Source organism: Salvelinus fontinalis, chromosome 28, assembly GCF_029448725.1.
Source record: "Salvelinus fontinalis isolate EN_2023a chromosome 28, ASM2944872v1, whole genome shotgun sequence".
Classification (NCBI taxonomy): Eukaryota; Metazoa; Chordata; class Actinopteri; order Salmoniformes; family Salmonidae; genus Salvelinus; species Salvelinus fontinalis.
In genome coordinates this window covers 36,850,867-36,865,113 of record NC_074692.1, presented here as the reverse complement: position 1 = coordinate 36,865,113, position 14,247 = coordinate 36,850,867, and the positions used below count along the sequence as shown (strand labels likewise).

General features: G+C 44.7%; 1 protein-coding gene across 2 annotated transcripts in view; it reads right to left on the bottom strand.

Moving 5' to 3' along the window:
* Positions 1 to 14,247, bottom strand: part of LOC129826662 (nitric oxide synthase, brain-like) — a 95,871-nt gene that overhangs the window by 54,970 nt on the left and 26,654 nt on the right. For both annotated transcript variants that reach the window (XM_055887631.1, XM_055887632.1), the window contains exons 4-7: positions 8,042 to 8,179; positions 2,321 to 2,466; positions 1,361 to 1,523; positions 344 to 435 (exon numbers count right to left, since the gene is read on the bottom strand). In XM_055887631.1, coding sequence (XP_055743606.1) covers positions 344 to 435; positions 1,361 to 1,523; positions 2,321 to 2,466; positions 8,042 to 8,179 — 539 coding nt within the window. The remainder of the gene's footprint in view (positions 1 to 343; positions 436 to 1,360; positions 1,524 to 2,320; positions 2,467 to 8,041; positions 8,180 to 14,247) is intronic.

The following is a 14,247-nucleotide window of genomic DNA, read 5'->3' as shown; positions in this document are numbered from 1 at the left end:
AGATGGAGATGGAGAGGTGGAGAGGAAGAGATGGAGAGGGAGAGTGAGAGATGAAGAGATTAACCGAGGTTCAAGGTGACAGAAAAAGAAACGCAGGGAGGGAAATAGAAAACAGAGAGATCCAGATGGAGAAACTGAACTGAAGGGAAGTGAGTGACAGAGCAGCAGAACATAGAGAGGAGAGTAGACAGAAAAGAGACAGAAAGACAACACTGAGAAAAGGGACAGGGAAACAAACAAACATGATTTGAGAAAATGAACTGCAATTTTTAAAGGAACAGGTTGGCTTTCTTTTAGTTAGCTAGCTCTTTTTTATTTGTCTAAATTTGCACTACCAACTCACCTCAGGTTTCCTTTGTTAGTGGCATACTTGATGTGGTTGCAGATGTAATTGTACATTCCGTGAGCCGTTGTGCAGTCCCTGGCATCGAATACCTGTTATAAAAACATTTATTCAAAGAATGTTACTCAAACATTTTGAACGCTACCACAGTTTTATTGAGTGCAATCTTTCATCCTGAAGTTCTTCGTCACGTCACCACTCATAAAACAACTCAAATTCAACACATATTTAAGAATCCAAGGACCTCAGCAAAAGCATGTTGTCATTTCTTATTAACGCTATATGGTCAGGCAAATAAATGAAAGCGGCATCACTCTATTTTCCATTACAGTGTGATTTGTTTCACCTTAGATATCACTTCTTTCATCCTCAGCCTATATTTGATAGTTTTACTCCTAACATTGGGGATGTCTGCCCTGCCTCCATTAGGGTGTATATAGACATAAAAGCCAATATTAAATGGTGGAATACATCACTCTGCAATGCATTTATTTATTTTTCAAAGTTGACCTTTCCTTCTGTTCAGTGCTTTACCCGATAGGTGCAAATTAGTCACATGTATTGACATATTACACAGATCATGACGAGAGGCGGGGAGAGTGTTATGTACCTCCATTCCAGTTGATTTTAGACGTTTCTTCATAACTGGTGGCATATTGGCTTAGGTAGATTGGATTTTAACATTGAGCATTGAGTTTCTGATCTGTAGTTTGGACAAAATCAAATCGAATTGTATTGGTCTTGTGCACATATTTTGCAGATGTTATCGCAGGTGTAGCGAAATGTTCCTAGCTCTAACTGCAGTATACCTTACAATACAAAACAATACACACACATTTAAATAATAATAATAATAATAAAGAAATGGAGCAATGTCAGAGTACGGAATATAAATATATATATATATATATATATATATATATATATATATATATATATATATATATATATATATATATATATATATATATATATATATATATATATATATATACCGCTTACAGTATTGTTACTGACCTGTAGTTTGGACCACTGGATGCGTCCTACACAGCGGGAAGCGTTCCTCCAGGCGTGCTTGGCTCCGTAGATCAGCTCTGTGTCCTTCAGCTGGTATGTTCCAGAACCCTCTATCTCCTTCATCGCCTCCTCCAGCCGGTCAAGGTGGGCCTTCGAGCCAAACCTGTTACAGTATACACAGGCAGGAGGACAGAGCCAGGGGTAACACAAGGGTCATGTCAGAACAATTGCATTAGAGTACGTTTTCCATCAAAAACATTCTCCAGGGGTCCACCGTCCTGTGGATTGTCATTCTGGCCCTGGCCTAGTACACCCGAAGCCAGTAAAGAATGTTTCACAAAGTTCCTGAAGCGTGGGGGTGTGTTGGGTTGGGGCGCTGCAGGGCGGTGAACCCCTGGGGCTGGAGTGACCAAGCTATAGTATATTGTGTGCAAGTAAAAAGAGCTATACATTATTATTGTGAAATTAATTCTATGGAGGCTGTGCTCTTCCTGAATGCATAGGAATGTATATGTAGAGGTATGTGTGAGCCACAGGAGGCTGGTGGCACCTTCATTGGGGAGAACTGGCTCGTGGTAACGACTGGAGCGGAATCAGTAGAATGGTATCAAATACATTAAACACATGGTTTCCATGGTTTCCAGGTTTTTGATGCCATTCCATTGGCTCCGTTCCGGACATTATTATGAGCCGTTTCCAAACCGTTCCCTCAATAAAATACATTTTATTTGTTATTAAAAAAAAAACATTGTGTGCACCCAGGTATGAGTGTCACAGAGAAAGAGGTACTTTAAAGTAACACATATTTAGAGTACTATTTACATCATATGTATATATGAGGACAAACAAATGACATTTGTACTACTGGTGGGGATGCTGGCAATGAGGGATGCAGGCAAGTACATCCAAAGGTATGTAAATATCTGAAGTATAAGGTCAGTGTTAGTGCAGCTCTCCTGCCTTTTGATGGAGGTGTAGTACTGGTCTATGAAGTCAGTAGCCAGCGGCAGCAGCTCTTCCTTGGTCCGAGACTCATCTGGCTTGCGGCTCCCCTGACTTGGTGTCATGATAGACCCGAAACACACACGCTCAGTGCAGATCGGCAACTGAAAGGCAACGTGGATGGCATCGCATCACACAAGGCTCTGATCACATGTAATTTCCTTGTAGAACAAAAGCCATTGAGGAATCACATGGCTTCCATCTATAGTAATCACAGTTCTGATCACACAGCACAGCCCCCAGGGGACTTCTGATCACACAGCACAGGGGACTTTCTGATCACAGGTGCATTCTCTCTTTCTCTCTCTCTCTCTCTATCTCTCTCTCTCTCTTGATATCATGGATAGTCAGTCCTTACATCCATGGTTCTGTCTATGAATTTGAGAGTGGTTACATTTTTCCAGCCCCATCCCTCAGCTCTTTGTTATTGCTTGAACTGCAGATTGCCCCTTTCAACAGATATGTCCAGAATGACTGCTAATGACTGAATTATTCATTGAGTCATAGTGGCAGCCTTAGAGAGAGAGAGAGAGAGAGAGAGAGAGAGAGAGAGAGAGAGAGAGAGAGAGAGAGAGAGAGAGAGAGAGAGAGAGAGAGAGAGAGAGAGAGAGAGAGAGAGAGAGAGAGAGAGAGAGAGAGAGAGAGAGAGAGAGAGAGGGAGGGAGAGAGAGAGAGAGAGAGAGAGAGAGAGAGAGAGAGAGAGAGAGCTTGGGGATTTATTATAAGCTAGAGAAAGGAAGCCCCAGGGGAGCCATCGCTCAAGCCGTGACATTTCTGTTTTACAGAGAGAGAGACACTAAAGGAATTCTTTATTTAGTGTCTGAACATTCTTTAGCAGTCACTTCCTCTAAACAATGAAAAGGAAACATTTCTAAATGTAATGCAGCGAAAACAGCCAACTAACTATATCCAAATAGGATTTTAGTAACCACATGGTAGACCTGTTACAATACATCAATCATGAAGGATTTGACAAATATCCACTTTGTTATAACAAATGTGTTGAACGTGTGCCAATCCAGAGTCTTTCTTCTATCCCCCACAGCCAGCGTTCTATTGAACTCTTTACTGCATCTATGCATTCTCCAAATTAGACAGAGAGAAAGAAAAAGGCAGAAAATGTTTGGCCGAGCACGAACACGGAGCGGAAATGTAACAGTAACTCAACAGCGCTTCCGCTAAAATGGGCAGTCTAGTCATGTTGGATGAACCACACACCCAATCACTCTGTCCAGCCACTCAGGCCTTGCCCTAAAAAACTCTTCCCCCCCTCTTCCCCCCTCTTCCCGTACTCAAACAACCTCATCCTCAGCGTGACGCTCGCTTAAGTCACAGAAGTAAACAAGACGTACAAAAACAGCCGCTGAGAGTGACGAGGGGAGATAAGAAAGAGTGAGAGGGAGAGGGAGATAGAGAGGGACGCAGTGGGACAGAGAAAGAGAGAGAGAGAGAGCGAGAGAGAGACAGAGACAGAGGAAAAGGATATACACACAAACTACATGACCAAAAGTATGTGGACACCTGCTCGTCAAACATCTCATTCCAAAACAGACCATTATTCCTCTTCCACCAAACGTTTCAGTTGGTACTATGCATCGGGGCAGGTAGCGTTCTGCTGGCATCCACAAAGCCCAGATTCGTCTGTCGGACTACCAGATGGTGAAGCGTGATTTATCACTCCAGACAAAGTGTTTCCACTGTTCCAGAGTCCAATGGCGCCGAGCTTTACACCACTCTAGCCGATGCTTGGCATTGCCATGGTGATCTTAGGCTTGTGTGCGTCTGCTCGGCCTTGGAAACCCATTTTATGAAGCTCCTAACAAACAGTTCTTGTGCTGACGTTGCTTCCAGAGGCAGTTTGGAACTCGGTAGTGAGTGTTGCAACCGAGGACAAACCATTTTCACGCACTACGCCCTTCAGCACTCGGCGGTTCGGTTCTGTGAGCTTGTGTGGCCTACAATTTCACGGCTGAGCTTTTTAGACGTTTCCACTTCATAATAGCCGCACTTTGACACCGTTAACCGGGGCAGCGCTAGCAGGGCAGAAATTTGACAAACTGACTTGTTGGAAAGGTGGCATCCTATGAATATGCCACGTTGAAAGTCACTGAGCTCTTCAGTAAGTCCATTCTAGTACCAAAGTTTGACTATAGAGATTGCATGGCTATGTGATCAATTTTATACAACTATCAGTAACGGGTGTCGCTGAAATAGCCGAATCCATTAATTTGACGGGGTGTCCACATACTTTTGTATATATCGTGTATATACAGTCATTCGGAAAGTATCCCTTCCCTTTATCCACATTTTGTTACGTTACAGCTTTATTCTGAAATGGATTAAAAAAAAAAAATCCTCATTAATCTACACACAATACCCCCGGTTTTTACAATTGCTATGAGACACAAAATTGAGCTTAGATGAAATTCTGTTTCCATTGATAATCCTTGAGATGTTTCGGCAACTTGACTGGAGTCCACCTGTCGTAAATTCAATTGATTGGACATTATTTGGAAAGGCATAAACCTGTCTATATAAGTCCCCACAGTTGACAGCGCATATCAGAGAAAAAAACGAGTCATGAGGTCGAAGGAATTGTCCGTAGAGCTCCGAGACAGGATTGTGTCGAGGCACAGATCTGGGGAAGGGTACCAAAACATTTCTGCAGCATTAAAGGTCCCCAAAAACACAGAGGCCTCTATCATTCTTAAATGGAAGAAGTTTTGAACCACCAAGACTCTTCCTAGAGCTGGCCGCCCGGCCAAACTGAGCAATCGGGGAGAAGGGCCTTGATCAGGGAGGTGACCAAGGACCCAATGGTCACTTTGACAGAGCTCCAGAGTTCCTCTGTGGAGATGGGACAACCTTCCATAAGGACAACAATCTCTGCAGCACTCCACCAATCAGGCCTTCATGGTAGAGTGGCCAGCCAGAAGCTACTCCTCAGTAAAAGGCACATGACAGGCCACTTGGAGTGCTGTGGGGATGTTTTTCAGCAGCAGGGACTGGGACACTGGATTGATGGAAAGATGAACGGAGCAAAGTACAGAGAGATCCTTGATGAAAACCTGCTCCAGAGCGCTCAGGACCTCAGACTGGGGCGAAGGTTCACCTTCCAACAGGACAACGACCCTAAGCACACAGTCAAGACAACGCAGGAGTGGCTTTGGGACAAGTCTCTGAATGTCCTTGAGTGGCTCAGCCAGAGCCCATCCAACCTGACAGAGCTTGAGAGGATCTGCAGAGAAGAATGGGAGAAACTCCCCAAATACAGGTGTGCCAAGCTTAGCATCATACCCAAGCAGACTCAATGCTGTAATCGCTACCAAAGGTGCTTCAACAAATTACTGAGTAAAGGGTCTGAATACTTATGTAAATGTAATATTATTATTTTATTTTTAAAATAAATTAGATTACATTTCTAAAAACATGTTTTTGCTTTGTCATTATCGTGTATTGTGTTAAGATATCTGAGAGTTAAAAAGATTAAATACATTTTAGAATAAGTCTAACAAAATGTTTAAAAGTCAATGGGTCAATGCTTTCCGAAGATACAGTGAGCGCCTAAAGTATTGGGACAGTGACACATTTTGTGCTGTTTTGGCTCAGTACTCCAGCACTTTGGATTTGAAATGATACAATAACTATCAATTTAAAGTGTAGACTGTCCATTTTCATTTGAGGGTGTATTCATCCATCGAGTGAACCGTTCAGAAATTACACCACTATTGGTACATATTCCCCCCATTTTAGGGGACCAAAAGTATTTGAACAAATTCACTTATATGTATATTCAAGTAGTTTTGACTTTTCAAATTTGTCGGATGCATTTGTGCATCTGTAACTTTCTCACTAATCATTATTCACGTTTCATTCAGGAATATCCGTAATCATGGTAGCATCCACATTAATGTAGAAGTGTTAAGAAAAATAATTTCTATTGGGCATAAAATAATCTGAAACATAACGTCAACACACATATAAGTGAATTTGTCCCATTACTTTTGGTCTATTAAAAAGGGGGACTATGTACCAAAAGTGCTGTAATTTCTTAACGATTAAATTAAAACGTCATTGTAATTGTATCATTTCAAATCCAAAGTGCTGGAGTCCAAACAACAACAAATGCGGTCCAATAGTTTTTTGGAGATCACTGTATGTATGGAGAGAGAAAGAGAGGGAGAGAGAGAGAGAGGAAGAGAGAGAGAGAGAGAGAGAGAGAGAGAGAGATAGAGAGAGAGAGAGAGAGAGAGAGAGAGGAGAGAGAGAGAGAGAGAGAGGAGGAGAGAGAGAGAGAGAGAGACAGAGAGAGAGACAGAGAGAGAGAGCGAGAGAGAGAGAGACAGAGAGAGACAGAGAGAGCAGACAGAGAGAGACAGACACAGGGAGATAGCAGCGGGAGAGACAGAGACAGAGAGAGAGAGAGAGAGAGAGAGAGAGAGAGAGAGAGAGAGAGAGAGACAGACAGACAGACAGACAGAGAGAGAGAGAGACAGACAGAGAGAGAGACAGCGAGAGACAGAGACAGGGAGAGATAGACAGAGGGAGAGACAGAGAGAGAGAGAGAGAGAGAGAGAGAGAGAGAGAGAGAGAGAGAGAGAGAGAGAGAGAGAGAGAGAGAGAGATGGAAAGAGGAAGAAAGAGAGAGGGGAAGAGAGAAAGGAAAAAAGGGTGATGATGAACAGTGTTAAAAATAAAACAAAGGATTCACTCTTGCCTCAATACATCTGCTCGACATAAAGCTCTGGGCATTCATGCCACGCAGCTGTCCTTTATATGACTGAGAAAAACATCATTCTGTGATTTTTTATACATCTGAAGATGTGCTATTAGAGGCGAGGCACATTCATTGGGATGCATAGCAGGCTGTCGTCCGATAAGTCGCTGAAATAATTAGCTGGGCTCATGTTAAAAGACCAAGGCGACGGCTGCAGAGCTATCTGTGCAGATGGCTAAATGCTTAAGATGGGCAACTCATCATGAGGGGCCACAGTGGCTTGCTGGTATGCATCCCCACATCCATACCCACATCCTGTACCCACATCCGTACCCACACATGCAGTCAGAGCCGGCCCCAGCCTTTTGGGGGCCCTAAGTTACATTTTGCCATATGCTGGAGAGAAATGTTTACAGTTTTTAAGATTATATCTGAGTGAGAGTGACTAACAAAATGAATGGGGGCCCCCACAGTTGATAATTCAACCATGATTACTACAAGTTTAGATAGCTGGCTCGACTAACTTACCAATCTAAAACCTGCTGATATGGGCTAATTGAGGGACTGCTGATATGGGCTAATTGAGTGACTAAATTTGACTAAACTAAATTTCGAAATTGCACCTTGTGTATTCTAATTTTCTAACTCTCAACAGTAAGTTGAGACTGACGGAGTTCCTAAAAAATATATATTATTATAAATAAAGATATATTATCTGCTGTATTTGTAAGAAAAGGGCTAGATAAGTACACACTAATTTCATTAAATGAATTGTTTGATTGATTAGCTAATTGACTAATCAATTGATTGATGAGAGGAAGCCACTGTTGTACAGATGAGAAACCACACAGTCCCTTGACGGATTAATTGATTGGCTAATTGGTTAATGATTAACTCATTGACTGATTGATTGATGAGAAGAAGCCACTGTCTGCAGACGAGAAATAAAGTCCGTTCTGTACCTTACTTGAGCTGTGGTGTAGAGTGTCATTGTACGTGACTCCAGTCTCCACATTCTTGATCTTCATGAAGCGATGGCATTTGGATGGGCTGCCGTTCTGGAGAGCCTTGTTAGGGGAGATCCTCCCATGGGCTGAAGGCTGGAGGGAAGAAACAGATGTTTAGGAGAATTCATACACTTTAGTCAGTAGACTAGCCCATAATGCTTCTACCAAGATGGCCGTCAAGCATACCTGACAGCGGCGGTTGGATACAGGAACTTTAGGTAGAGAGGGAAAAGGAGAGAGAGATATAGAGACAGTCACAGAGAGAGATATAGAAACAGTCACATAGACAGAGATAGAGACGGTCACAGATATAGATAGATAGACAGTCACAGAGAAAGATAGAGAGACAGTCAAAGAGAGAGATAGACAGTCGCAGAGAGACAGAGATAGAAACAGTCACATAGAGAGATTCACAGAAATAGAGACAGTCAGAGAGATAGAGACAGTCACAGAGAGAGCTAAAGAGACAGTCACAATGACAGATATAGAGACAGTCACAGTGAGAGAGACATAGAGACAGTCACAGAGAAAGAGACAGTCACAGAGAGAGATATAGAAACAGTCACATAGACAGGGATAGAGACGGTCACAGATATAGATAGAGAGTCACAGAGAAAGATAGAGAGACAGTCAAAGAGAGAGATAGACAGTCGCAGAGAGACAGAGATAGAAACAGTCACATAGAGAGATTCACAGAAATAGAGACAGTCACAGAGACAGAGATAGAGACAGTCACAAAGAGAGCTAAAGAGACAGTCACAATGACAGATATAGAGACAGTCACAGTGAGAGAGACATAGAGACAGTCACAGAGAAAGAGACAGTCACAGTGAGAGAGAGAGACAGTAACAAAGAGCAAGATAGAAAGTCACAGTGACAGTCACAGTGAGAGCAATAAAGACAGTCACAGTGAGAGAGATAGTGAGAGTCACAGCGATAGACAGTCACAGAGACAGAGATAGTCACAGAGATTGAGCCAGTCACAGAGATAGCAACAGAGACAGTCACAGATAATCACAGAGAGAGAGAAAGATAGAGCAGGTCAGAAAGAGAGAGAGAGAGAGAGAGAGAGAGAGAGAGAGAGAGAGAGAGAGAGAGAGAGAGAGAGAGAGAGAGAGAGAGAGAGAGAGAGAGAGAGAGAGAGAGAGAGAGACAGTCATAGAGACATATGAAGAGACAGTCACAGAGACAGAGATAAAGACAGTAACACAGAGAAAGAAAGAGAGTGACAGTCACAGAGACAAAGATAGACAGAGAGAGAGAGAGTCAGTCACAGAGACAGAGAGAGACATTCACACAGAAATAGAGAAAGAGATAGAGACAGTCACACAGAGATAGAGACAGTCAAAGATATAGGGACAGTCAAACAGTATACAGTATACAGTATATATACAGTCACAGAGATAATGACATAGACAGTCACAGAGAGAGAGAGAGAGACAGTCAAGGAGAGAGAGAGAGAGAGATGTAATGTTTACTGTTCATTTTTATTGTTTATTTGACTTTTGTATATTATCTACCTCACTTGCTTTGGCAATGTTAACACATGTTTCCCATGCCAATAAAGCCCCTTGAATTGAATTGAATTGAATTGAGAGAGAGAGAGAGAGAGAGAGAGAGATAGTGACAGTCACAAAGATGTAGATAGACAGAGACATTGAGACAGTCACACTGAGAGATTCAACATAAAACGTAAAACGCCAAATAACGCATGCAGAGCAGAATTAGGGCGATACCCGCTAATTATCAAAATCCAGAAAAGAGTTGTTAAATTCTACAACAACCTAAAAGGAAGCGATTCCCAAACCTTCCATAACAAAGCCATTGCCTACAGAGAGATGAACCTGGAGAAGAGTCCCCTAAGCAAGCTGGTCCTGGGATTGTTTACAAACACAAATAGAGCCCCAGGACAGCAACATAATTAGACCCAACCAAATCATGAGAAAAACAGAACGGAAAGAATTAACAATTAAAGAGAACAAACTGGAATTCTAGTTGGCCCTAAACAGAGTACACAGTGGCAGAATACCTGACCACTGTGACTGACCCAAAATTAAGGAAAGCTTTGACTATGTACAGACTCAGTGAGCATAGCCTTGCTATTGAGAAAGGCCGCCGTATGGAAACCTGGCTCTCAAGAGAAGACAGGCTATGTGCACACTGCCCACAAAATCAGGTGGAAACTGAATTGCACTTTCTAACCTCCTGCCAAATGTATGAACATATTAGAGACACATATTTCCCTCAGATTACACAGATCCACAAAGAATTCGAAAACAAATACAATTTTGATAAACTCGCATATCTATTGTGTGAAATACCAAAGTGCCATCACAGCAGCAAAATTTGTGACCTGTTGCCACAAGGAAAGGGCAACCAGTGAAGAACAAACACCACTGTAAATACAACCCATATTTATGTTTATTTATTTTCCCTTTTGTACTTGAACTATTTGCACATCGTTACAACACTGTATATATACATAATATGACGTTTTAAATGTCTCTATTCCTTTGGAACTTTGTACTGGTGTGTAATGTTTACTGTTCATTTTTTATTGTTTATTTCACTTTTGTTAATTATCTATTTCACAAGCTTTGGCAATGTAACCATATGTTTTCCATGACAATAAAGCCCTTTGAATTGAATTGAATTGATGGAGACAGTCACAGTGAGTGAGATATAGACAGTCACAGAGACAGAGATAGAGACAGTCACAGTGAGTGAGATATAGACAGTCACAGAGACAGAGATAGAGACAGAGTAGCATTATTTAGTATTTGCACAGCCTCCTACAGTACCATCTGAATGACAATTAGAGACAGTCCCCATCAGGTACAAAGGCAATCAGCAGCTTGAAACACTATTATTATTGACTGCTAATTGTCAGCTGTCTCAGTTTATGGCTCGGTTTAGACAGCCCAATTCTGATCTTTAATTCACTAATTGATCTTTTGACCAATCAGATCAGCTATGAAAAATATCTGATGTGATTGGTCAAAAGACCAATTAGTGGAAATAAGATAGGAATTAGGCTGCCTCCGTAAACGCAGCCTACGATGTGGTTATTGACTGATAATTGCTTAAATTAATGTAATTTAGCACCAGAGTTTGACTTTTGTTTTGAATTGATTCTATTTTTTAAGTACTCAGACCTCTCCATGTAACTTAACCTCAAATCAAAAAGAAATCAATCCCACACCTTGTAATGGCTCTTATCATCATCTCTCAAGAAGACTTAATCAATCACACAGCCATGCATTCTCCACGCAGTGAAGGAGCCTCAAACAACAGGCAGAATTGTAGCGCTGACAGACTGAAAGCAAAAGGGTGAAACATCAATCTATTGATATTTTCTAGAATAGGAGGGTGGACCTGTTTTAATTGATTTGATTCCCCACAGCGAGAATAGTAATTCTGTGTCCATAAGAAATGCTCACCCAGCCAGCCAGCCAGCCACCCAGCTCGCCAGCCAGCCATCCAGCCAGTCAGCCAGCTCGCCAGCCACCCAGACAGTCAGCCAGCCCGCCAACCACCCACCCAGACAGCCAGCCTGCCAGCCACCCACCCAGCCAGCCACACAGCCTGCCAGCCACACAGCCAGCCACCCAGCCGCGCAGCCAGCCAGCCACACAACCAGCCAACAACACAGCCAGACACAGCCAGCCACACAACCAGCCAGCCACCCACACAACCACCCACCCACACAGCCACCCATCTAGCCAGCCACCCAGCCAGCCAGCATACAAACAGTTGGCCAATACAGAAAGCCTATTGTGCAGCTAGGCCACATAAAGAGAGCCTATTACCGCTACAGCAAGAGGAATCAAGATGAGGAAAATTAACACGTTAAAGTGTGAGTGGGAGGGAAAGAGAAAGAGAAAGAGAAAGAGAGAGGAAGAAAGAGAGAGAGAAAGAAAGAGAGAGAAAGAGAGAGAAAGAGAGAGAGAAAGAGAGAGAGAGAGAGAGAGAGAGAGAGAGAGAGAGAGAGAAGAGAGAGAGAGAGAGAGAGAGAGGAGAGAGAGAGAGAGAGAGAGAGAGAGGGATGAGAGAGAAGAGAGAGAGAGAGAGAGAGAGAAAAAAAAAAAGGAACGATAACGGGAGGTGAAGAGTAATGCAACAATGTGAATGAGGGGAATAAAGAGAATTTACTGGTCAAACTCTTGGAATCTATTCGATAATATTATGCAGAAGCACGCAGGATCTAAGAGAACTCCTGGCACTGGGGTATAGCTTGCTTCTGCCTCAAAGGAGAGCCCTACCTCCTGAACCTGCCTCGAAGGAGATCCCTACCTCCTGAACCTGCCTCGAAGGAGAGCCATACCTCCTGAACCTGCCTCGAAGGAGATCCCTACCTTCTGAACCTGACTCGAAGGAGAGCCCTACCTCCTGAACCTGCCTCGAAGGAGATCCCTACATCCTGAACCTCCCGCAAAGGAGATCCCTACCTCCTGAACCTGTCTCGGGGAGGCCCTATCTCCTGAACCTGCCTCGAAGGAGAGCCCTACCTCCTGAACCTGCCTCGAAGGAGAGCCCTACCTCCTGAACCTGCCTTGAAGGAGATCCCTACCTCCTGAACCTGACTCGAAGGAGAGCCATACCTCCTGAACCTGCCTCGAAGGAGATCCCTACCTCCTGAACCTGACTCAAAGGAGAGCCCTACCTCCTGAACCTGCCTCGAAGGAGATCCCTACCTCCTGAACCTCCCGCGAAGGAGATCCCTACCTCCTGAACCTCCCAGAAAGGAGAGCACCATCTCCTGAACCTGTCTCGGGGAGCCCTATCTCCAGAACCTGCCTCGAAGGAGATCCCTACCTCCTGAACCTGCCTCGAAGGAGAGCCCTACCTCCTGAACCTGCCTCGAAGGAGAGCCATACCTCCTGAATCTCCCGCGAAGGAGACCCCTACCTCCTGAACCTGCCTCAAAGGAGAGCCATACCTCCTGAACCTCCCGCGAAGGAGAGCCCTATCTCCTGCACCTCCCACAAAGGAGAGCCCCACCTCCTGAACCTGCCTCGAAGGAGAGCCCTACCTCCTGAACCTGCCTCGAAGGAGAGCCCTACCTCCTGAACCTGCCTTGAAGGTGAGCCCTGCCTCCTGAACCTGCCTCGAAGACGAGCCCTACCTCCTGAACCTGCCTCGAAGTAGAGCCATACCTCCTGAACCTCCCGCGAAGGAGAGCCCTACCTCCTGAACCTGCCTCTAAGGAGAGCCTACCTCCTGAACCTGCCTCAAATGAGATCCCTACCTCCTGAACCTGACTCGAAGGAAAGCTCTACCTCCTGAACCTGCCTCGAAGGAGATCCCTACCTCCTGAACCTGCCTCGAAGGAGAGCCATACCTCCTGAACCTGTCTCGGAGGAGATCCCTACCTACTGAACCTGACTCGAAGGAGAGCCCTACCTCCTGAACCTGCCTCGAAGGAAATCCCTACCTCCTGAACCTCCCGCGAAGGAGATCCCTACCTCCTGAACCTCCCACAAAGGAGAGCCCTATCTCCTGAACCTGTCTCGAAGAGCCCTATCTCCTGAACATGCCTCGAAGGAGAGCCGACCCTCCTGAACCTGCCTCGAAGGAGAGCCCTACCTCCTGATCCTGCCTCGAAGGAGAGCCATACCTCCTGTACCTCCCGCGAAGGAGACCCCTACCTCCTGAACCTGCCTCAAAGGAGAGCCATACCTCCTGAACCTCCCGCGAAGGAGAGCCCTACCTCCTGAACCTGCCTCGAAGGAGAGCCATACCTCCTGAACCTCCCACAAAGGAGAGCCCTATCTCCTGAACCTGTCTCGAAGGAGAGCCCCACTTCCTGAACCTGTCTCAGAGAGACCTATCTCCTGAACCTGCCTCGAAGGAGAGCCCTACCTCCTGAACCTGCCTCGAAGGAGAGCCCTACCTCCGGAACCTGCCTAGAAGGAGAGCCCTACCTCCTGATCCTGCCTCGAAGGAGAGCCCTACCTCCTGAACCTGCCTCGAAGGAGAGCCCTACCTCCTGAACCTGCCTCGAAGGAGAGCCCTACCTCCTGAACCTGTCTCAGAGAGCCCTATCTCCTGAACCTGCCTCGAAGGAGAGCCCTACCTACTGAACCTGCCTCGAAGGAGAGCCCTACCGCCTGAACCTGCCTCGAAGGAGAGCCCTACCTCCTGAACCTGCCTCGAAGGAG